General features: G+C 50.1%; 1 protein-coding gene across 6 annotated transcripts in view; it reads left to right on the top strand.

The window, feature by feature from the left end:
- Positions 1–23881, top strand: part of Plekha6 (pleckstrin homology domain containing A6) — a 130648-nt gene that overhangs the window by 18286 nt on the left and 88481 nt on the right. Inside the window, exon 1 of one of the 6 annotated variants that reach the window (XM_087193958.1) lies at positions 176–446. The exons of 4 other annotated variants lie outside the window; for them this stretch is intronic. Coding sequence is in view for 1 of the 2 variants with exons in the window: in XM_021242366.2 (XP_021098025.2) it covers positions 2751–2809 (59 nt within the window). In the remaining variant the exon portion in view is untranslated. Of the gene's footprint in view, positions 1–175; positions 447–2686; positions 2810–23881 lie in introns of those variants that run through there. One more of the 6 variants, XM_021242366.2, reaches the window with a different exon arrangement.

Genomic DNA, 23881 nt, shown 5'->3' with positions numbered 1-23881 from the left:
GCTGTGCCTTCTGGGCATTGGTTGAGAGCTGCACCCCTAGATGCAGCCTCAGCCCTTGAAGCAGGTTTGGCTCCGCCTTAGCTCTCCACACCCCACCCATCCCTGTCTGGCTCAGCATTACCTGAGAAGACCAGGTGTCTATAATTGCAGATGCCAATTTGCTTTTAATTGACCAAGTGTTTGCAATTAGCCTGTTAAATTCAACCTGGCCTTGGGTGGTGAGGTTGTTTTTCTGATTTTGCTTGGCTCCTGCCTCCTCACAACTATCAGTAGCAATCCAAAGACAGTTTTGGGCAGGCAAGCCCCAAACTGGGGCTACCTGGCTGGGGAATTGAATGGATCGAAGCAGGGAAGGAGAACCCGCCTTGCTGGGGTACGATGGAGGATGGTGATGGAGGTGCAGTGCCCAGAGACTTGACAGAGTCGTGGTGAGGCAGAGAACCCAGGTACCCTTCTCCTTTGAGCCTCAGTTTCCTTATCTCTAGAGTGGGAGTAATCATTCCTGCTCTGCCTCCCTCAGGAGGTGCAAGTGAGTTAATATCAGAAGTGGGTGTGAATATAAAGCAATGTGATACAAAGTTCCTTTATCACATCAAATCCAAAAGTTCCTCAGAGTTAGAAACATGCCCCCAGTGCCTCAGACCACTGTTTCTTATCACTTCCGGGGCGCTGGACCACATTGAAGCTTCAGTGATACCCAGTAATTCCTGATTCCGTTGTCTTCTTGTCCTGCCCGTGCTCCCCCAGACTGTGATTTGAGGGTGTTACCTAGCATTTGACAGGCGCTCCATGGGTGTTGGGCATGTGAAGCTTTCGATGGGAGCAAATTTGGGCCCAAGGACAAGGCACAGGCAGAGTCACAAGAGAGCCCTTAGGGGCAGTGGGGATGGGGCATGTGCACCTTTCCTCCTCCCCTTGCCCTTCCTGCCCTGGGCTCCTGCAGGGGAAGAGCTGGTGCGATTTGCCTTCGTTGTGTTTGGGGATGCTGGGCACAGAGCCAGGTGATGACTTTTTGTCTGACTGAGACAGAGTAATGTGGTAGACTGAGCATGAATTGAGACTTGAGTAGGATTTGGAGTCCTGGCCCCACCACTTTCTCTGGACAAATATTTACTGTGTACTCATTTAGCAGGCAGGTTGTCTTAGTTACTTTTGTCTCGTTGCTGAGACAAAATACCCGACACCCAAAGTTATCGCGGGAAAGGTTTATTTAGCTCACAATGTGTAGAGGTTTCAGTCCATGGGAGGATGTCCAAGGGAGGGTGGCATGGCAGAGGGGCATCACAGAGGAGAAACAGGTCATTGCTCGCAGAAGACAGCAACAAGGGATGGCCACACCTCCTATCTTTTTTACCCTATCTAGACTACTTAGGGCAGGTAGCACTCACACCCTAACCTTAGTGCCCTTGAGCCTATCATTGCGCCAGGGATCAATCGAAGTGCCATGGATCAATCCCAGCATTACACATTCTAGATTCAGCGGCCTCTGAAAAAGACCCACCTATGACCGCATGAGGCTTTGGTGCGGGGGCGGGGGGGGCCACGTCTAAACAAAAGCCATCACACGGGTCCTAGATTACAAAATTCACAGTTGGTCAGTAAGTGATTGCCCTGCATATGATAGACATATGCCACATATGTTGGTGGCCAAGAAAGAGCTAGACCCTCCCGCTCCTGCAAGGGTCACAAGAGGGTACCTTGAGATAGAAACCTTAAGCTGACTCCTCGTGGGAGAGTATTTGGGAGAGTTACATGGCCTCTCTGGCCCCCAGTTTCCTAAGCTCTCATGTGAGGAGACTAAAGCCTCCTTCATAGGTGTGAAGATGAAATGAAATGGATTTTAAAAAGAAAACACCTGGCACCAAATAATCATTGAATAAATGTTCAAAATGTCTCCTTAAAGCCAATCCAGGTGGTGGCTTGGACAAGGAAGGGCAGACGCCAGTAGCTCAAGAAATCTCAGGACATCCATACCCTCTGTCTTATATTCGTGACCTTGAGCAACTCCCTTAACTTCTCTAAGTTGCAGTTGCTGTATCTGCAAAGTGAGGCAATGTGTTTGTTTTGGGGATCACCTGAGAAACTTCACACAAGGCAGGTAGGACATGCTAAGCACAGTAAGTGCTAGAAAATAATAGCTCTTCTTTGTTATTTTTGCCAACATATGTCCTAGAGAGAGAGAGAAAGAGAGAGAGGGAGAGAGAGAAAGAGAACACATCTGCAGGGAGAGACATACATATTGCATGCATATCCACTCCTGAATAGGCTCAGAAAGGAGGAGGGGTGGGGGTCCTGGCTAGGCTGAGTGACACCCAGTGGTTGCTCAGTCTGAGAAAGCGCCCTTGAGGAGAAGTGACCAGAACTCTGTGGAAAAAGTTGGGGCGATTAGACTCTGGTGCCAGAACACAGCTGTGTGGTTCATGGTCTAAGTGGGGGGAACTGAAAGGTCCCCTGATAGCAGGAACTTAATTCCCTTTGGCATAGAGGCCTCCTGGCCTGAGCCAGTCCTGCCAGCAACATCCCAGCTGCTCCATAGCCTGTTCCATAGCCTGGCTGGTCCCCTGACCTTCCTAAGCTAGGCAGCCTGGCGGCCATGCTGGGTTGCCGTGGTAACTGGCAGCCTCCCAGCTGGGTTGCCTGGGTAACAAGTTAGCTGGTATTTGGGGGGAGGGGGTGGTGAGCTGGGGGGAATCAGTCTCAAAGGAGACGGAGAAGGACGAGGGCGGGACAAGAAGGAAGACAATTCCCAGATGCCCCCAGTACAGTCATCTCTCTCCCTCTTGGGACTGGGAAAGCCAGAGAAGGGCAGGTAGGACAGGGTGCTGTGTGGCTCCTGGCCTTGTGTGTGTGTTTCGTGGTGTGTGTTGTCTTGGCCAATGCAGGACAGGTATGATGGGGATGTAGGAGCTCTTCCTGCCAGTGAGAGTGGCAGCTGGTTCTGTGGGAAACCCATGGAGAGCCACACCCAGACCTCAGATGTTCCCCCCATATCAATGGAACCTCTTTGAGCCCTGGTTTCATCATCTATAAATCGGAGGGGCAGACATGGGCCTCCGGGGCCGTTGTTTGGGACAGTCCCCTCTTCCCTTTCCATCTTGATCGTCCCTTCGGTAGATGCTTCCCTGCCCGTGCGTGAACTGCTTCTGCCCATGGTGCAGCCCAGTTGGAGCCCAGCCTGAACCTGGGGTGGGTGGGGTGTGGTTGGAATTGTTGAGCCCTGGACACCTGGTCCTTCACCATCCCAATCTGCTGGAGGCGGAAAGCAAGTCATCCAGGTGAGCCAGTGAGTGGGGAAGCTTGCAAAGTAAGACCTAGTGGAGATTTTTGTGTGTGTGTGGCATCCGGTGGAAATGCATTTCTCATTATGATCTAGCAACATGTATCCCTACACTAGCTTCCTGATATATTTCTAGTCCAGGCTGGTCTTGTTTTTGTTTTTTTTTTCTAAAGACAATCTTGACCCTTGGGCCAGATTTTACAGTCATGGGTGAGTTACTGGATTCAGTGTGAGAAATGCCAAGGAGTTGTGTGTGGGGGGGGCTTTCTTGCATCTTCTGCATTTCCAGTCACCTGTTGGCTCCTCACAGCTCTTGTCTGTGGAGGGACTGAGGCTCCAAGGTCATGCCACATGCCCAGGGTCACAGAGGCAGCAGTCATGGGGTGTCTGTTGCTCAGGTTCATGGCGTGCCCCAGTGCTGGGTCTCGCTGTGAGAAGAACTGACGGATTCTTCTTATTCAGAAAGAGGCAGATCTAAAAGACCTGAAAAGATTTTCCCTGGTCACCTCAAAATTGAGGGTCTGGAGCCACACCCAGAGCTCAGGGGCCCCTAGTGTGTTGCCTTGGGACTGCAGAGGCAAGTGCTGAGGAGAGCTGTGGAAAGGCGAGGTGGACTGAAGCCATCCAGGTGTCCCCTCAGAGTGAGGGGAGTGAGTGAGGAGGACAGGGCGGGGCTGGCTGTGGGAAGCTAACCCTTCTTGACAGCTGGGTTCTAGCCAGGGTCCTGGCCCTTGCTGAAGGTCTCGGGTGTCCTAGGGACGTTTCTGACAGGAGAGCCTTCAGCCAGTCCACAGAAAGGCCAATTTTTCATTGTCTCTGGTATGATGACAGAGATGCTGGTCAGCTGCCGAGTGCAGGCTCCACCACAGGCTGGCGGCCGGGGGCAGAGCTTGGTGCCCAGAGGTTGAGGTTGGCGGTGGCTGGAGGGAGAGGGGGAAGAGTGGCTCTGGAACACCCAGGTGGGCTGCTGGCCCTGCACAGACTTCCTGAGATAAAGATAAGGCCTGCGCTAAGAGGACCACGTGGAGGCGCCATGCTGCTCGGTTCCATTTTCAACTGCGCTGTGCTATTAGCCTGTTTCTCAGGCTCCCAGGGAGAGACTCTCGGATCTGGGTGGAGGAGGTTAGTAGACAGTGCCGTCCCTCCCTTCCCGGGGGGACTTTGCCCTTTGCAAACAGAACGGGCTGGGTGTGTCTGGCGAGCCGAGGGGCACCCCCTTTCCGTTTGGTGTATTCCTTTCACAGCTTTAGCTGCCCTCACTGGTGATGCGGCTTGTGGGGCTGAGAGGGGCGGCAAGAAGCTTGGATCCCAGCTGTGTCCATGTCCCTCTGAGCTTCTTGTTAAGGAATCAGCACCACTGACTTGAACGCGTCACTTCCAGCTGCCAGAATGGGAGCAGCCAGAGGTGTCTGTCTCGCCCTGGCTCTCCTTACATTTCCTAGGCTCTTGGTCCCCTTTGTAACTTGTCGGGCCAGCACCGTGGACGGTTCACGTGGGCTGTGTGGGTGGCTGGGCGAGTGTGCACTTCAGAAAAGAGAAGTGATACTTTAAGAGGGCGAGGAGGTTGCTCGGTGCCTAAAGAAGAGCTTGTTCTCGCTGTGAAGTCGGGTGAGTGCCTTCCTCCCAGCCCCTCTCTGCGTTTGTGTGCTCTGCCCTGTGCCCCCCCACATACTGCCTCCCCTCAGATTCTCCTCCAGGGCGCCTTCTGTTTCCCTTTTTCACTTATGAAGAAACTATTTCTGAGATGATGGACCACGTACCACGGTCACACTGGGAGGTGGGGAGGAGTCAAAACTGAAATGTGTGGCTATTTCCACAGTTCCTTCCCAAGTCCTTTTATTGCCCCTCTTTGACTCAAGTGTGAAGCAGGAATATTGGCCAGCCAGACAATGGCACCTCCATCACCAGCTGTAGCTCAGGGCTGCCCAGCTGGCCGACACTCCTGGCTCCCAGACCCTGTGTCCTGGAAGAGACGGGCAGTAGACGCTGTGGCCTCCAGCAGTCAGGGGCAAGCCACTCAGGGACCATGTGCATCTAGGGAGGCTGCCACCTGTCCTTGGTCTGGTCTAGGGAACCCTTCCGACCACACAGAAAGTCCCTGAGAAACTGAGGAGGGTTAGGGGCAGAGGTGGGGTGGAGGGAGAACCAGGGACCAAGCCCAGAGCCCGTGCTTACAGCTCCCTCCCACCCATGTGGGTATCTACAGAGTGGGGGCCCTCGGCCGCCAGACCCTCCTTTTGCAGCAAAGCCTTCTTGGAATCCGGAAACGCATGCTCCTCATTTACACCCAGTGTAGTCGTGCAGACCTGTGGCTAGCAGGGTGGGCTCGACCCTGTCTCTGCCTCCCACTGTGCCCACGCTTGCACCTGTCTGCTCTTGCTCACTGGGCCCGAAGTCACTCTCCCTGATAGATGAGGGTGTGGCTCGAGACTGGGGATGCTGGGTGAGCTGACCCTGAAGGTCAAGAAGGTCTGACCTCAGCAGAGAAGGGAGATTTGGCCCAGGGGTTTTTGCGGGGACATCTGGCTCAGGGGAGGGGAGAACATGAGGTGAGAGATGGGTACTGGGGAGTCACTGTTGACCTGCTGGCCTGTTCAGGTGACGCTCGAGTGCTACTCCCCCACCAACTCTAGGACTTGTGCCGTGGGTGAGGCTGAGCCCGCACCTCTGTGCCACGTGAGTTGGGTGGGGATAGAGATCCTTCGAGACATGTCTCCTGGTGACAGACCCCAGACCTGAAGGAGGCTGGAAGAAGAGGGAGACACTGAGGCTTCTGAACCGCACAGCAGAGATGGGGAGTGTGAAGAGGGCTCTTAGTAGGAACAGAGGGCAGGGGCCGGGATGAGTGACAGAAAGGCACCTGGTGGGTGGGGGTCACGTGGATCAAGCTGCTTCCTTATTAGGAAATTCCAAGCCCACGCCTATAAATAATCCCAGCATCCAAGAGGCTAAAGCAGGAGGATCTCTAGTTCAAAGTCAGTTTGGGTGACTTAGACCTTGTCTCAAAATAAAAATTTGAAAAAGGGCTTGGCATGTGCAAAGCCCCGAGTTCAATCCCTAGTACCTGGAAAGGAAGAAAAACAATCCTGATTGTGCCCAGCATCCCTAGGTCTCATGTTGCAAGACCCAAGGCTAAAGTCATCAATTTACTAAGCTACATTTTAAAAACTGGCCTTTTATTGGCTGAAACGGCTGGTAGGAAACAGAAGTTGTTCTGTAATAGTCAAGCTGCATATGTCTTTCTAGCTGATAGATTTGTATTTCCCCACAGCTATTAGGGTATTGTCTATTCATTTTTTTTATTAGTGCACACTTGTAATACAGAATAGTGATGTTCGTTTTGAGGAATTGATACATGCATATCTTGATAATTTCTAATCCCTCCCTTGGGGCTGGGGATTTAGTTCAGTGGCACCGTGCCTGCCTGGCAAACACAAGGTCCTGAGTTTGATCCCCAGTACCAAAAAAAAGATCTAATCCCTCCCTCCCTTTCCTGTCCCTTATCCCACTCTCCTTCCCCATCTCTGAGAGTCTACCTTCTGTTTCCCATCATCTCTCTTTTATTTTGATGATCATATTTTAGGTTTCATGTAAGAGAAAACATGCAATAGCTTAACATCCTGAGTCTGGTTTATTTTGCTAGCAGGATGTTCTCAAGTTCCATCTGATTTCCTGCTGGTGAGACAGTATCCTTCTTTATGGCTAAGTAATATTTCATTGTATATACTTACCATTTTTTCTTTATCCGTTTTTCTGTTGATGGACATCTAGGCTGTTTCCAGAGCTTAGCTATAGTGAATTGTACTGCTATAAACATGGGTATGCATGTTTTAATACAATGTCTTAATTCTTTTGGGAACATACCCAGGAGAGTTGTAGTTGAGTGAAATGGTAATTGTTTTAGTTTGGTTTTTTTGGTATCGGGGATTGAACCCAGGTCCTTGTGCATGCGAGGCAGGCGGCGAAACCACTGAGCTAAATCCCCAGCCCAGTTGTTTTAGTTTTTAAGGAATCTTCATACTGATTTTTTTCCATACTGATTTTCTTCTCTCTTGGGTTTTGAGACAGGATCTCACTATGTAGTCAGGTTGGTCTTGAACTCACTATATAGCCCAGGTTGGCCTCAAACTCATGGTGATTCTCTTGCCTCAACCTCCCAAGTGCTGGGATTGCTCATGCCACCACGCCTGGCCCATTTATTGATTCTTTTTTTTTTTTTCCGGTATCGGGGATTGAACTCAGGACCTTGTGCTTGTGAGGCAGGCACAGCACCACTGAGCTAAATCCCCATCCCCTTTTATTGATTCTTGATATTATTTCCTGTGCTACTGGAGACTGTTTAGGAAGTCTTTCCTGTGCTTATGGTTTTAAGTGTTTCCCCTGTGTTACCTCCAGCAGTGTCAAAGTCTCTTTTCGTATGTAGGCCTTGGATCCATATTTACTTGATTGTACTGTGGGGTAGCAGATTGGGATCTACTTTCAGTCCTCTGCAAGTGGATATGTAGTTTCCAGTGCCATGTGTTAAAGAGGCTGTCTTTTCTTCAACATATGTTTTTGGCCCCTTATCAAAATCTGATGGCTACAGGTACATGGGGTTTTGCTCTGTATTTTGTTTTATTTCATTGTCTACATTCCTTTTTGCAGTTCTGTGGATGGAACCCAGGGCCTTCACACTGGGCTACATTCCCAGCCCTTTTTATTTTTTAAATTTTGTGACAGGGTCTTGCTAAGTCACTAAATTCCCGGACTAGGCTTGAATTTGTAATCCTTCTGCCTCAGCTTCCCAGAGTGCTAGAATATGTGCGTGTAACCATGCCTGGATTGCATTTTTGTTTTTGTGCCAGTTTTTTTTTTTTTCTTTTGTACCAGGGATTGAACTCGGGACCTTGCGCTTGCGAGGCAGGCGCTGGAACCACTGAGCTAAATCCCCGGCCCATTTGTGCCAGTTTTTGTTACTATGTCTTTATAATATAACCTGAAATTCCTTGTGGAGATGCCTCCAGCTTTGCTCTTTTTGCTCAGAATTGGCTTTGCCTATTTGGATCTTTTCTGATTCTGTATGAATTTTAGGATTATCCTTTCTAGTTTAGTGAAGAATCTTGTTTGGTATTTTAATAGAGATTGCATTAAATCTACAGATCACTTTTGGTAAGACTGCCATTTTCATGACACTAGTTTTGATCCAAGAACAAGGGATGTCTTTCCGTTTTCTAATGTCTTCTTCAATTTCTTTCTTCAGTGTTCTATAATTGTTATTGTAGAGGTCTCTCCCCTTCTTGAGTAGGTTGATTCCTAGGTATTTTGTTTGTTTTGAAGCTATTGTGAATGGAATTGTTTTCCTGATTTCTTTTTCAGTGGGTTCATTATTGGTATACAGGAACCTATTGATTTTTGTGTGTTGATTTTATACCCTAAAATGAGTAGTTCTTGATAAGTATCCTTGCCCACCTTCCTTAGTTTTGGAGATGGTGTGACATGCAAGAGGTGTAATGACCCTGCCCCTAGCCCAAATCTTTCCCTGGGCTGAGACCTCAGGTATTTTTCCTCCTTCCAGCTTGGAGCCAGGATTGCCGTTTCCCCACCAGGGTAGAATTGGATCATATCTTGTGTGTCCTTGTCCACCTTCCTTCTTATAAATGTTCCTTTGTCCCTTGCTTTCAGAGGGTAACATAGGTAAGGTTCTGGACTGAAGGACAATTAGACCTAGGAAACACTGAACATCTTTTAAACATCTTATAGTTGACTGTGTATATCTTTAGTATTTCTTTGAGAAGGAACGAGCTATTTTTAGCCACCTTAGGGGAGTTTGTCACTCCCACAAGAACCTCCTGAGATAACAGGTGAGGAGAACAAGGAGGTAGCAGCAGCAGCTCATTTGCATATTTCCCACAATCCTCCCTTGGGTTCAATTCACAGGCATCATGGCCAAGGTGGGGCCTGGCTATTGCTGTCACTTCCTCTCCATCACACAGCAGAATCAGTGGGCAAGTCTGGGCTACATGTAGCCTGTTACAAGCACTGTGTGCCAGGTGTCAGTCTGTTCTCCCAGATAGAGAGGCCAAGACAACGGGGAGAGTTAGTGGCTCAGCCTTGGAAGTGGTCTTTCTTTTGGTTCGGCTTTCTTCTCATATAGCACTCGCCTTTCCAGGGTCCCAGGCCTGTGATCAGCTGGTCACCACTGATAGACACCCTCAGTGATCAGGAGCAGCGTCCTTTTCCACTGTCAGACAGCTCCAGCCTGTACCACTCCTTAATGCTGAGCTCGATTTTCTTCCTCCAACTGCCACACTTTGAGTCTAGCTCAACACCCTACCGTCTTCTTCCAGGCTCCCTTTTGTCTCATTAAGAGTCAGATAAATGTCAAGAGACCACAGGACATCATGGGAAAGATACAGGCTCCGGTGTCTGTCTGCTGTGTTTGCGCCTGGCTCCACACTCAGCAACTGTGTGACCTTACTTATAATCCTTAACCTTGCCAAGCCTCTGTTTACCCATCTGTACAATGAACCTGATAATAGTATTTACCTCATAGGGTTGTTGAGAGAGTAAAATCAGTACATGTAAAAATCTTAGAACCGTTCCTGGCAACTCTAGGCAACTCAATATGTGGTTACTTTTAATCTTCTCTTAAAATAAGAAGTCTAGACTCAAGCACTGAGCTCCAGATGTGGCCTGTACTGTGGGGCCCTGATGCCTTCCAATTGGACAATAATATTTCTGTTTTATCACACTATGTTTCCAAGTCACCAGTGTTTTCATTTAGCTCACTGTACTGAAGCCTGCAGGTTATTTTATCACGGACAGCTCTTGGGCTTAGTTCTCCGCTATCCTGCATGAAAGCTGTGATCCAAGTTAGGGGAGGGTCCGGCTCCGGGAAGCCCAAGGCCACATATGAGCCTCATTGGCATGGTTGATTCCTTCCTGATTGTATTCTGGACGCTGCTGTTTTGTTCAGAGAGCCCTGACCCGTGGTGAGCTGATGTAAAATCCACTGTACATGGTCTCTTCTCTTCTTTGCTCACTGAACATCTTTACTTCTCAAGTGAGCTGAGCATGTACTGTTGGCCCTGCCTTATCTCCAGTCTTAGCTCCTCCGTTTTCTGGAAGTTTCTGAGCCAGAAGTCAGGGACAGGTGCCTCTAGCATGCTCAAAGGGCCAGGTTTTACAGGAGAGCTTTGAGACTCTCTAAATCCCTCTACTTGATGGCTTAGCAGCACCTATGTCTGCTGGGGACTTATCAGGGATGAGGAATCTCAGCCAGGCGAGGTGGCAGACACCTGTGATCCCAGCACTCTGGGAGGCTGCAGTGGGAGGATAGCAAGTTCGAGCCCAGCCTGGGCAACTTAGTGAGACCCTGCCTCAAAATTTAAAAAATGAAAAAAGGGCTGGGGATGTAGCTCAGTGCAAAGGCCCTGGGTTCAATGCCCAGTACCCCCCCCCCCCCACAGACAGACACAGAATACGGAATCTCAGGTCTCACCCTACGTGCTCAATCAGAACCTTGGTTTTAATGCCATCCCTCAGGTGATTCATATGTACAGTAAAATTTGAGAAGTACTACCCTAATTATTCAGTGTGGGGCAGGAATGAATGGTGAATTGTTGCTGTTGTTTTTTCTTTTCTTTCCTTAATGTGATGAGAATTGAACCCAGGGCCTTGCTAAGTGAGTGCTCTGCCACTCTAGCCCCCCTCCAAGCTCTTAAAAAGTGTCCTCTGTCTGGGTTCCCGGGATAGACAGCAAAACTATTTCCAGATTATTTGATCACAGGCTCCCTGTTTACTTCTTAAGATGCCCACGATAAAGTTTTTACAAAATATCCATACTTTAAAAAAATATTTAGATTGTAGTTGTTTCCCCCATTTTATTAGTAATGTGCTTTTGCGCCTATTTTAAACCTCTGGATTATATGTATAATTGGAATCTTTTTGAATTTTCAGTGCTGGTTTTACACTGCTGATAGACTCCATTTTGTTCAAGTCAGGCTGTCACTTCAGTATGTGGGATCCCGATCAAGAGCGGGTCACAGCGGGGCAGGAGCAGCCCCTGCTGCCCCACTGAGGGTTCATTCCTTCCTCAGCCGGCAGGCCTGGGTGTGACAGCAGTGCAGCCAGTGGGGCTGGTTCAAGCTGTGGCTTGGTCCCTGCTGGCTCTGTCACCTGTGTGAAGTCCGGTATTCCTGCCCCGGACTCGGGTTCCTCATCTGTAATTGAGGAAAACCGGAGTAGTGTCCACAGCCCCAGGTGCTTTAAAGGAATACATGTCCCTGGGCCCCATCCCTTCCCTCCCCTGCAGACAGCCTGATTCAGCTGGTCTGTGATGGGCACCCTGGCATCAGTGTTTTCAGAAAGCTCTCTCTTTTGCCTCTTCCCTTCCCTAGCAGCTGCCAGGGACGTGAACAATGCAGACCCCTCTGACTTGGGGTGGAGCACCTACCTGCCCTGCTTTGACTCATTTGAGACAAGAATGGCCTCTCCTCTTGGGCTCAAGATGTTGCCTTGAGCAACCCTGGCCTGCTGCTGGGATGCGGGTGCCCAGGATGTACATTATCTCCTCTGTCCCCTTCCTCCCGAGCTTGCTGCTGGGTGCTGAGTGTCTGCAGTGGGGTTGTTAATTGGCGCTTCAGCTGGCTGATCGACTCTAATGCGGCGAACATGCGAACATTTATTTACTCCAGCAGCGGCCTCTCAGACAGCCGCTAATTGCAGACATGAGAGAGACAATAATTATGGGATAATGGGTGGCTTTTGTGTGAGTCCTTCTCTTCACACTGTGTCAGCAAACACAGTGGGTTTGTTGTCGAACATTCAGCTCCCCTGCTGAGGAGAGGCCAAAGCCCCCTCCCCACTTACTCCCTCCACCCCTGTCTTCCCGCCCATCTCTTCCTCTTCCCCCTGCCTTGGGCCTGGGATTTTACTCCAGTTCCCTGGGTAGCAGAGAACATCTTCTGGTATTTCCAAATTTTATCTTCTTCCAATTCCCATCCAGTCATGACTCCAGTTTTAGGATATCAGGTTGCCCAGGCTATTCTTGATTTCCTGGGCTCAAAGCGATCCTCTTGCCTCAGCTTCCTGAGTAGTTGATTATATGTGTGTGCCATTATAGGTAAGTAAGTTGATTATAAGTATGTGATTATAAGTATGTGTAAAAAAGATTTCCTCTTTTTAAAATTTTTTTTGCAGTGCTAGTGATGAAAGCCACCTCATGCACCTCATGCGTGTTAGATAAGTGGTCTACCACTGAGCTACATCTTCTGAACTGGTACTGTACTTTTGAAAAATGGAGGGCTAGGCATGGTGGTGCACACCTTAATCCTAGCACTCGGGAGGCTGAGGCGGGAGGATCACTGAGTTTGAGGCCAGCCTGGGCTACATACTTAGTTTAAGGCTAGTCTGAACTATGTAATAAAGGTGTCTCTAAAAAATACAACATGGAGCCAGGTGTGATGGTATACACCTGTAACCCCACCATTTGGGAGGCTGACGCAGGGGAATTGTAAGAGTCCTACCTGGGCAACTCAGTGAGACTCTGTCTCAAAAGAAAAAATAAAAAGGGCTGGAGATGTAGCCCAGTGGAAAGGTCCTGGGTTCAGTAAACAATACTACAAAAGAAAAAAAAAAGTGGTATTTAATCCACTGTTTTAAAAAAAAGGCTAAGTAGTATATGCCTATTCCATGCGTCCTTCCCCTCTTTGTTAATGTTTCTACTATTTGTAATTAGAGTGGGGCTGTTGTCCTGTCATGCTTTTATTTTTTGTTTGACGTTATTTTGTACAAACACTCTCAGGTATGACAGTGGTCTATAAACTTGTCATCTTAAATAGCTATAAATAATTCTGTCATATTACTGCATTACCATAGAGCTCTTTTCTTGTTACCAAGAATTTGGGTTGTTTCCAATTTGTTGCTGTTATGAATAGCTCTGTCTTAAACATCTTTATATGTACTGATTTCTTCCCAGCTATTTCCCCGGGGGAGATTGACTTATGAGTCCTATTGATCCAGCCTGAGTCGGGAAGAGTCATCCAAAGGTCCCACTGGCTGGACAGCCAGGCCAGCTCCTCATGTGCCTGGAAAGTGCTGCCGGCTGTCATCCAGGAGCTGAACTGCACCTGTCATTTTGACACCCACAGGTGGCCCCTCCGCCTGGTTTGGTCTTCAGCCAGGCAGGTAGTTCAGAGCCAGAGAAACTCAAGAGACACCATTCTGGGCAGGGAGAGAGCTCAGTGGTAGAGCCTAGCACGCCAAGCCCAGGGCTCCATCCCCAGCAAAACATCCCAGGACACTCAAATAGAAACTCGCAGGCTTCTTATGCCCTTGTCCCAGAGTCACACAGTGTCATATCTGTCGCCTTCCGCTGGCCAAGCTGAGTAACTCCAGATGCAAAGGGCAGAGGAATAGACTCCACCTCTCAATAGGAAGAGGAGCAAAGAACTGGAAGCCATCTTCGATCTTCCAGAAGCTGGGTGGAAGCCCCGCCTCTCCACTTCCCTCACCTCCTGTCCTGCCCTTGCTTCTCAGTGTCCTGCCCGTGCTCAGAGGTCATGTGAATGCCGCACCCCCTTGCCTGGCAGTGCATGGACCCGGAGCTCTCCTGCTGCATCCCTCTTGCCTCTTCTTTTTAAATTCCCAAGGCCCTGTCCCTTGTCCCTCTTGTCTGAGGCTCTCATCACACATTGCCGACATTCAGTTGTTCCTGAGCTTGTCCTGCTAGGTTGTAGATTTCTGAAAGCAAGCTGCCATGTTCTTCTTGTTCTCTACACCCCGCCCTAAAAACCCAGTAAAGTGCCTGGCACATGTCAGAGCTTCTGTACATTCCCTGCCCTTCCCTCCTTTACAAACATGGACACTCCCCTGGCTGTTGAACTAATGAGTAAGTTGTTATCTTAATACCAGAGAGAAAGAGAATAAGCATCTACTGAACACCTAGTGTGTGCCCTTACCAGCACTGGCTAGGTGCTTTACATGAATTAAGTTTTACTACCACCTGGGGCATAAGTAGCAGTATTCCTATTTTACAGATGAGGAAACTGAGACTTGGAGAAGTTAAATAACATGTGCAAGGCGACATGATTGGGTCACATGGTTGGGAAGTTGTGGAGCCATGATTCAAACCTAAGTCTTTGGGGACATAGGGCCCATGTTCTCTCCTGGATATGCAGCCTCCTAGAACTTCAGTTTCCTCATCTGTAAAATGGGGAAGATAATACTGAGCTCATGGAGTGGTCTAGATGAAAGGGAATAGGACGTGCAAACCACTGTGTGGGGCTCGGCACCCAGTAGGCATCCGCACTGTCTGTCCTGCCATGATGTCTTGTTCTGAGGCAGTGATGGCGAACCTTTCAGACACCGAGTGACTAAACTGCAACTCTCAATCCAGTACCAACACTGCAGTTAAACCTGAGTACTGAACTTTTAGTTTACAAAAAACAACTCACACGTTAACATTGTCTTAAAATAAAAACCCAATAACAGAGCTTTCAGTGAGACAAACAGCTTTCTTTGAAAGGTAAAAGTTTGCATTTGATGTGCTTTTGCATGAATAGTGTGATCTTTGCTGTTGTGTGCACGCTGATAATTTGTCAAAGCTTGGTTGGGGCAGCTTGGCTTGCTTGCCAATAGAGAAGGCTCTATGTGCCTGCGGTGGCATGTGTGCCACAGGTTTGCCATCGCTATTCTAAGGGTTTGACACATGCTCTCCACATCTGCAGCCTTGATAATAAGCCAGCGACATGGTCGATGGACCTGTCCTTTTAGTGTCCTTGACGTGTGCATTGTCCACCTACTCACACATCACTGCTTGGTACTGCTTCCAAGCTGCTCCTCCCCTGGGCCTGGAACCCTGGGTGGGGTGGACCGGAATTCATCCCCCCCGGTGAGAGTCTCCCCATCTCATTTGTAATCACAGTGCAGACAGCGAGGTCTTCATCACCCGGCAGCCTCCCCGAGAGCAGCTGAGCCGGGGGATTCCACCCGCTCACATTAATTGCTTTTGTTTGGTCTTCTAAAATTAATTGCAACAAGAGCTCATCAGTTCTCTTTTCCCTCATCCTCATGCTCACTTACTTGCTCTCTTCGCCTCTCAGTCGTTTCCAGTGTTTTGCTCTCTGTGCTGAAGCGCGCAGGGATGCCCTTCAGAAGGTGAGCTGGTGGCGTGTCCGAGGTGAGGCGTGCTTTGGGCCAGCGAGGTCTGGCAGCCGTGGCAGGGCTGGCCAGAGCTGGAGTCTCTGACTAGTATTCCTTGGTGTCTTTCCCTGAGCCCTGCAGCTCTGTCTCATCCTCTGGCTTGAGACACTGCCCGGAAGGGAGAAGCCCGCTCGCTTAGGCGTCCACTGGTCTGGCCCGGTCTTCTGTCCCGTCATTCCCGACCTCAGTGACATCTCCAGCCCCCCTGCTCAGCCGCTGATAGACAGCATCGAGGTTCCAGAAGCACTGAAGGCAGAGGAGGTGGAGATTGGAGTTTCTCTCTTCTCCCACACTCTTCCCTCCAAAGGTTCAACCTGAGAAGTCTGGAAATCCATTAAGGCAAGAGTTTCTTTCCTTTTTTTTTTCTTTCCTTCCTGCCTTCCTTTAAAAATATTTTTTCTGTGGAACAGAAATTGCAACCCAGGGCTGTGCACGTGCAATGTAAGCGCTCTATCAGTGAGCTACATCCCCAGCCTTTTTTTATTTTTTATCTTGAGGCAGAGTCTTGCTAAATTGCTCAGGCTGGCTTCAGACTCACAATCCTCCTGCCTCGGCCTCCCAAGTAGCTAGCATTACAGGCAGGCGCCACTCTGTCTAGCAATTGTTTTAAAATTCTGTCCTCCCTGCCTTCAGGTGCAGCCTTTGGCCCAGGCCTCTCCTTGGTTGCACAGCAGGGCTCAGGCAGGGCAGTGGGAGCCTCAGACTCAGCCCTCTCTGTCGCTGTGGTCCAGCCCTAGCAGGAGACTTGTGTCCTGCAGTTGCTAGCTTTTGTGATGCTGCTTCAGTCATTGACCCCAAGCCTGGATTTGACCATTCTTCACGTACAGAAGAGCGTTTCCTGCTTCCATGGGGATTTGCACATGTGTGTCCGGATGTGTCCTTTACGCTTCCAAGCCCTTGGGAGGGTGAATGTATGTGCATGATTCTGCCTAGGTCTCCCACAAGCACATGCCCCCTACTCCCCTCCTAGGAAGTCTTCCCTGAAGGCCTCAGTCAGAAGTGACCTCTCCTTCCACGGAATTCCCATGGCATAAAACACTTGAACCAAATCTGTGCTTTTAGGTTTGCTGCAGGTTGGTAAAAGGGGATCACACTGTGTAAAGAAATTGGGCTGGGTTATAAATGGCCATGCATTTTAAGCTAAACAGTTTAGACTCTATCCTGTAGGCAGTAGTGGAGCACTATAGGTTTGTGAACCAGGATGTGACTGAATTGTCACCTAGAGAGAGCAGGGGGACCAGAGTGGAGGCTCTGTCATCTGCAGGGCAGCAGGGCTGGGGAGGACAGGGCCCAGCCAGGCGTGGGGTTGTGTTTAATCTGTGGTCTAAGGCAGCAGGGCAAACAGGGGCACTGGTTGGACATGGGGCTTGATGATGACACACTGAGCTATTTCAGGGCCTCAAGTGGGATTGGAAACCCAAGTTTTAGGGTAAAATGAGATGGTGACGACCGTCAGAGGGTGAGGATCATGGCGCTAGGGACCAGATGGGGCATTAGATACAGGATCCTTTAGAAGGACTGTTGACACTAGAGGGGTTTCCACTGGGCCACTCCTCCTGCAGGGACTTTTGCCCCAGAATACCTTAGAGGCGCCTCTTAAAGGTGACCCGACAGAATTGTCTGCTGGCCATCAAAGCAAAGGAGGCGAAATGGCCGGGCAGAGCAGAGCTGTGTGGCAGCGCTGAAAGAAGGTTTCGGAATGGCCTGCCCTGCCTCGTGTGCCCCACATCCCCAGTGCCCGGCTCCGAGTAGCCAGCCCTTCATCCCTGGGCTCAGCACTTACTGTCCAGGCAGAGCAGAGGCGGGGAGGTGACTCCTCCCTGTCTTCTTCCTCCCAGGGTCATTTTTTTTTTATCTCTATTCATCGAAATTGGTGCCATCTCCCTGGCATTGCCAGCTTTGGAGTTGGGGACTGTGTGGGGTTCCCCAAATGCCCTCTTCTCTTAGTGCATTTGGTCTGAGACAAAGAGCAAAGAACAGAGAAGCCTGCTGCTGCAGCCTAATCCCTGCCCTACCTCGAGGAGGGGGCTCCTCTAGAGCCTTTCTCTGCTGGGGAAGGAAGGGAGGCCTTGGACCAGGGGCCCTGTCTCGGTGTCTACACAGCAAGCGGAGTTGTCTGCAGTGCTGGGCGGAGGCCAAGCTAAACAACTCCCTGTCCATCCGCAGCCCAGCTTGGAATAGAGGTGGAGGTGGCCTGGGGGTGTGATCTATTGGCCCTTGAGGGGCCAAGGCGAGAGGACCATGCAGTGGTAAAGTGCCTCTGTCCCTTTCCTGGTAGGTGACCTCATCCAGACCAAGTCCATGGGAGGAGTGGATGGGGAAAGGGGAGATGTCGTTCAGCCAGACAGGAGGAATAAGTCCCTGTGATCTTGCACAGCATGGTGACTAGTTCGTGATAATGTATTCCCTATTTCAAAATTGCTAGTAGAGTGGATTTAAATGTCCTCACCACAGAGAAATGATAAGAATGCGAGGTAATAGGTGTGCTACTTAGCCTGACTTGCTCATTCCACAAGTGTATTCATATATCAAAACACACTTTGCTCATATCTCTATATCTATCTATCTATCTATCTAATTATTCTTTAGTTTTTTAAAGGCCAAGTTCAGAAGGGTGGGTCCAGAGCTCCTCTGGATGGTGATCCTATAAGAAACTCAAATGCACTTGACAGATGATTAGGAAAGTTGTTGGGAGAGTCAGAGAGAGCCCTCAGCCCCAAGCTTTGAGATTTGACTGAGCAGGATCCGGAGGGGGCTTTGCTTCCGCCTCACCCTGATGCTCCCCACTCCCCTCAGACGGATTAGCTGCATGTCTGGTGGGCTCTCCTGCCAGAAGCACGTTCACCTCGGGAGAGGTTTTATGAGCACTTGGGTCTAAGTGTGAATGGGCTGTACTGCAGGTCTGCCGTGCACCCCCCGCGCAGGTTCTGGAGGTGGGATTCTCCTCCTCGCCATCCCTGGAATCATGTTGCTTTTGGCCTTTCATGTTCAAGGCCTGGGGAGAAATGGCCCATGGCTGGATCTCCTCAAGCCCCCACAACCTCAGAAGGTCTAACTTTTTTTTTTTTCAGTAAAGGGGATCGAACTCAGGACCTTGTACTTGCGAGGCAGGTGCGGTGCCACTGAGCTACATCCCCAGCCCAGAAAGTCTAACATTTTACATAGGCTGACTAGGTAAGCTCATCCAGGATCAGGAACAAAATGATTACACATTGGTTGGGGTTTTTTTTGATACTGGAGTTTGAACTCAGGACCTTGCACTTGCAAGGCAGGTGCAGTGCCACTGAGCTAAATCCCTGGCCCTGTTTTTATGTTTTGTTTTGTTTTTGTGGCACTGGGGATTAAACCTTTTCACTGAACTAAATCCCTAGCCCATTCATTCAGTCAGTCAGTGAGTCAGTCAGTCAGTGAGTCAGTCAGTGGGTCAGTCAGTCATATTCTGAGTCAGCATCTCACCAAGTCTCTGAGTCTCCCAGCTTTGGGTTGAATTCCTGACCCCTCTGCCTCAGCATCCCAGAGAGCTGGGATCACCCTCCCCCCACCTGGCCTGTTTTGCTTTGTTTTGTTTTTTCCATGCTGGAGTTCAAATGGAGGCCTTGCTCATGTTACGCAAGCACTCTACCACTGATCTACCCCAGCCCAACATTTCTTATTTTTAAGGGAGTTTATTTCGAGCGAAACCCTGAGCTTAGGTCCCTGAACATGCCTGGCTCAGAAGTGGATCCTGACTCTGTTTCCCCAGGAAGGAGCCATCCCCAGAGTAGCTGGAGAGCAGGCCCGGGAGGCTGCTCCAGAGTGAGGCTGCTCCAGACTGAAGCCCCCTGCAGATTTACTGTGTCCCTCATGTACTGAGCGCTGGGCTGCTGGGAGGTGTGAGGGCCAGAGTGAGGAGTCAGCTGGTCCCTGGTTTGACTCGTCCACCAGGATGTGTAACTTCAGCTAATTCACTGTCCTTTCTGGGCCCCAATCTTTCTGCCAGCCGAGGAGCAGGGATAGCAATCTAGAGCTCCCCCTCTGGGTTATGTACAGCTACAGTGAAAGTGGTCAGGGTACAGAAAGAGCTTTGTAAATGTCAGAGACTGTTATTGATAGAGTTATTGTTCTTGGGAGAGGCAGAGAACTCCTAGAGGCCTGGGTTGGAGCACTAATTCAGCTTCCTTCCTGGGGCACCCAGAGAAGGAGCCACTGGGTCATGACCTGCCCGCTCCCGTGTGCCGCCTGCTTTGGCCAAGCTCTGAGGTGTTAGAGGAAGCCCAGTGCACGTACACATTCAAACCCCAGGGCCAGACCATCCTCCCCTGCCTGTGTCCTTTCCCGTCTCTACTTTCTCACTCTGTTTTCATTGCCATCCCGACGGAGCTGGGTTCTCTGGCCCACCTGGGCAGGCTGCCCTTGGCCCAGGGGCTCAACTGTTTTCTGGCTTGCTTTGCCATTCACTCATCCTTCTTCAGCGAGGGCCTTGCAGTCTGACAGAAACCCGCCTCCTCCTTCTGAGGTGGGGCAGGAACTCTGCTTTACGATAATGATACCCCGCTTTTATAGAGCGTCCTTGCTGCTGGTTCCTTCAGTGCAAGCTCCCATGCATGACTCTGGAGGTGCAGGCTGAGGGACGGGGTCACCGTGACCTTGCAGCCGAGGCTCCCCAGCATTCAGCAGCTGTGTGACCTCTGCAAACGGCAGAGCCAGGATTTGAGGTTGAGTCAGGACTCACCAGGATTGGTTTCGAGGTGCCTTGACTCGCTGGCCCACTTCCTTAGAACCTGACACGTGAGGACGGATTCCTGCTTGCCCTGGCTCTGGGGTGGCTGACTGAGAGGGGCCTCAACCCTGTGGCCCCTGAAGATGGATGAAGGTGAGGAGGGAGGCGGCAGTGGCCCAGAGGCAGCTGTGCCTTGGTCATCTTGTGACTGCCAGCGTGAGCATGAATATGGAGCAAGCACCTTGGCCGTGCTTGTTAACCCCCTGTGACCTGCAGCGATGTGGCCCAAAGGCCGGGTTGACTGGCGGCTTGGTGTGGGGTGGAGCCTCACCTGCTGCCCCACCCCCAGGAAGCAGGTGGATTAGTCCCCTGCCTCGCTTCCCAGACAGCAGGACAGAGCAGGCTGCCAGGAGGAGGGAAAGGGACTGCTTGGGCCGAGGTGTGTCTGCATCCTGCCTCCCGCAGACCCTCCCAGGGCTGGTAAGAGCCCGTTCCTGAGCGCACACTGGGCCGGAATGGAGGCGTGGGGCTGTGGGCACAGGGTGGGCTCTCTGCTGACCTGGTCATTGACTCAGTTTATATGTTCTGGGCACCTCCCTAACCCTCCCCTCCAGCTCTCTCTTTCCCTTTCTCTCCCATTCACTCAGCAAATCTGAGCTCAGGAACGTGCCAAGTTTGATACTCTCTCCTATTTCCTCCCTTCCAAAGGCTCTGTGCCCCTTCTGTCCCTTAGATTTCCCTGTCCACTTCTCCCTCGGTCTTCTTTGTTCCTGAATGCTCTTCCCTCCTCTCCCCGGAGCTCTGCGATCGATAGCACCAGGAAGTGTGAAGGGTGGGAGCAGCCTGGGAAGTGCCAGCTGTTTGCCCAAGGTGGGGTTGGCTGTGGCCTGGCTGTCTGGGCTGGGCTCGGCTCGGGCTTGGCTCTTGTGTGGCCTCGAGCTTCTCACACCTTCTGCCCTCTCCCCTCCTTCCATTTCCCACTTTTGGCCCTGATGGAGGCAGAGAGACGGTAAAACCTCAGCTCGAGCTTCTGCAGGAGCCCGTCCGCTGAGGTGCGCGTTGCTTTTGCAGGTCCCAGGTCCAGAGCACTGAACTCGGCCTGGGACTGGGATGTTCTCCCCGGCAGAGAGGCCAGGGCAGGAGGAGAGCTGGGTTTCCTGGGCACAGCATGGCTGCACAACAGTCCTGCAGGGCTGTCTCTGCTGCAGGACCAGCCTGACCTCTGTCAAAGGCCCAGGTGAACGCAGCTGTAGAAAGCAAGGTGTGACTTGTGGCAGGGGTTGCCAGGAAGGGAAACGTAGTCTGGGGCTCTCGCCCTGTGCTCTCCCAAGCTCACCCTCCAGAGCCTGGCCTGCTCCGAGCAATTTACTGCACTATGGCCACAGTAAAGATCACTCAGAGTCTGATTTATGTTTCAGAACATTTCTTTTTTATCACAGAAAATTTCAAGCATGTATAAGACTAGAGAGATTAATGCAGTCACATGCATAGGCCAAGCCTCCATCATGTTGAAGTGGTTGGGTGCCCCATCTTACTTTAAATATATTTCTAGATCTTTCTACCCCGATTGTTTTGTTTTGTTTTTTGAGACAGGGTCTCCTTTATAGTTCAGGCTGACCTTGAACTTACTATATAGACCAGGCTGGCAATTCTCCTGCCTCAGCCTCCTAAGTGCTGGGATTACAGGCGTGTGCTACCACGTCCAGCTTCTACCTCCTGATTATTTTGAAGAAAATCCTAGACAGTTTCTCATTTCATCTCTAAAGATTCTTAAGGAAAAAAACCCCACCAAAATATTTCTGAACAAAATGAGCAATTCCTTAATACAATCAAATTCTATTAGTGTTTGTATTTCTCTGGTTATCATCTTTTTCCAAGATTTCTCCCCATTTTCTGTTTAATTTGGATCCAAATAAGGTCCATACATTGTGACTGGTTGCCATAGCCTTAAAGTCACTCCTAATCCGTAGGTGTTTTTTTCTTTCTCCTCTCTGTGTTTTCCTGAAAAGCTGGGTTATATGTCCCTGAGTGTTTTCACATTCTGGATCTGGGGATGGCACCATCATCATGTCATTTAACATGTTCGGCTGTCCCTGTATTTCCTGCAAATGTAGTTGGGTTTAGGGCTTTGATCCACTTCAGGTCCCTTCATTTTATTTGCTTGGGGGTCTGAGGCAAGAACTTGTCCTTGTGTGCACATCTGTGAGGAGGCATATAAGGTCTGGTTGTCTCTCTTTCTGGGATATGAGCAGCTTGGAGGATCACTGCCTAGACCCATTAATTCATTAGAGGCTAATTACCATTAATTACTCACTCTAATTAGATGTCGGCTCTTTGATTTCACAGGAAGTGATCTCTTGCTCTGGAAAGAGGTGTCCTTCTTTGAGAGGTGTCACTGTGGAGGCCAAGACCAGGTGGCAACGGGGTGACGACTCCCACCCATTCTGGCCTCTGTCTGGGCTAGTGAGGCAGGGGTCCCCAAAGTGCCAGGTTGGGAATCTTAGGAAGAGTCCTTTGCATCGCTCTTCAGTCACATTGCAAGTCTTTGTGCTAATGGAGGGAGCCATAGCCTGAGAGAGTCAAATGACTTTTCCAGTTAGCTCTGTAATACTGTCCATACTTAATCAGATTGATTCTGAGACATGAAGCTTTCCTGACTGTCTCCTATACCCACTCCCTGGCTCCTGCTATCAGAGACCTCTATTTGCATAATTGCTTGTACTTTACAGCACACACACACACACACACACACACACACACACACACACACACACACACATGCCCCACACCACATGCCCAGCAGAGAGGGTAAGGGCAGAGCTTTGAAGTCAGCTTGCTTGGGTGTGGATTGTGACTCCACTATGTTCTAGTTGTTTGTCTTTGGCAAGTTGGCTAAAGTCTCTCTGCCTCGGCTTCTCCACCTACCTTCTCGGGTTATTATGAATTATGACTTTTTTATGGTACTGAGGATTGAATCCAGAATCTTTGCACTGAGACACATCCCAAGCCCTGGAGTCAGGATCTCACTAAGTTGCCTAGGAGGAACTCAAACTTTTGATCCTCCTGCCTTAGCCTCCAAGTGCTGGGGTTACAGGTATGTAATATTCATATTGTAATTATTAGGAATATTAAATGATATAATGTAAATAAAGAGCTCAGCACAGTGCCTGGGATGTAGGAGGTGCTATTATTATTTTGGGATACCTGTTCACAGCAATCCAGTGTCTGGGTTTGAGAGTCTGCAGAGGTACACAACAAAGACAGACTACATAGTGGCAGACAGGCGAAAGTTGATTTATTTATTCCAGTATCAATAAAGTCCAAGAAGCATGTTCGGCTTTTAACAGATTCTTTTCTTTTCACCCTGGCCAGGGTCAGCCAAAAGTGGCCAGGGCCCCAGCACTAATTTGAGGATGATGAGGTTGTAGGTGGAGAAGTCAGGGAGGTTGCCTCAGAAACACTGAGTCAGAGGACAGACCAGGGGTGGGAGAGGAATCCCAGCCACCTGGCTGTCTCGTAGCTGCTCTGTCCTTTCCTAGGCATGGGAGAAGCTGGGGAGGGAGTGAAGAGAACCTGGGCTTTGGCTTGGGCCTGCTCTTTTTTTTCCCCTTTCGGAGGCCTAGACGGTTTCTTGCCCTTGAGCAGGGCCCCCTGAGGCCCAGGGTCCAGAGAACCAGGTGTACGTGGCTCCTCCCTGGGAGCTTGTGGTCCCCTGAGGACTG

This window comes from Heterocephalus glaber, unplaced genomic scaffold (assembly GCF_053883595.1).
Source record: "Heterocephalus glaber isolate CG9 unplaced genomic scaffold, H.glaber_assembly_v1.0 deba00001600, whole genome shotgun sequence".
NCBI classification, from domain to species: Eukaryota; Metazoa; Chordata; class Mammalia; order Rodentia; family Bathyergidae; genus Heterocephalus; species Heterocephalus glaber.
This window is presented reverse-complemented; position numbering and strand designations above follow the sequence as displayed.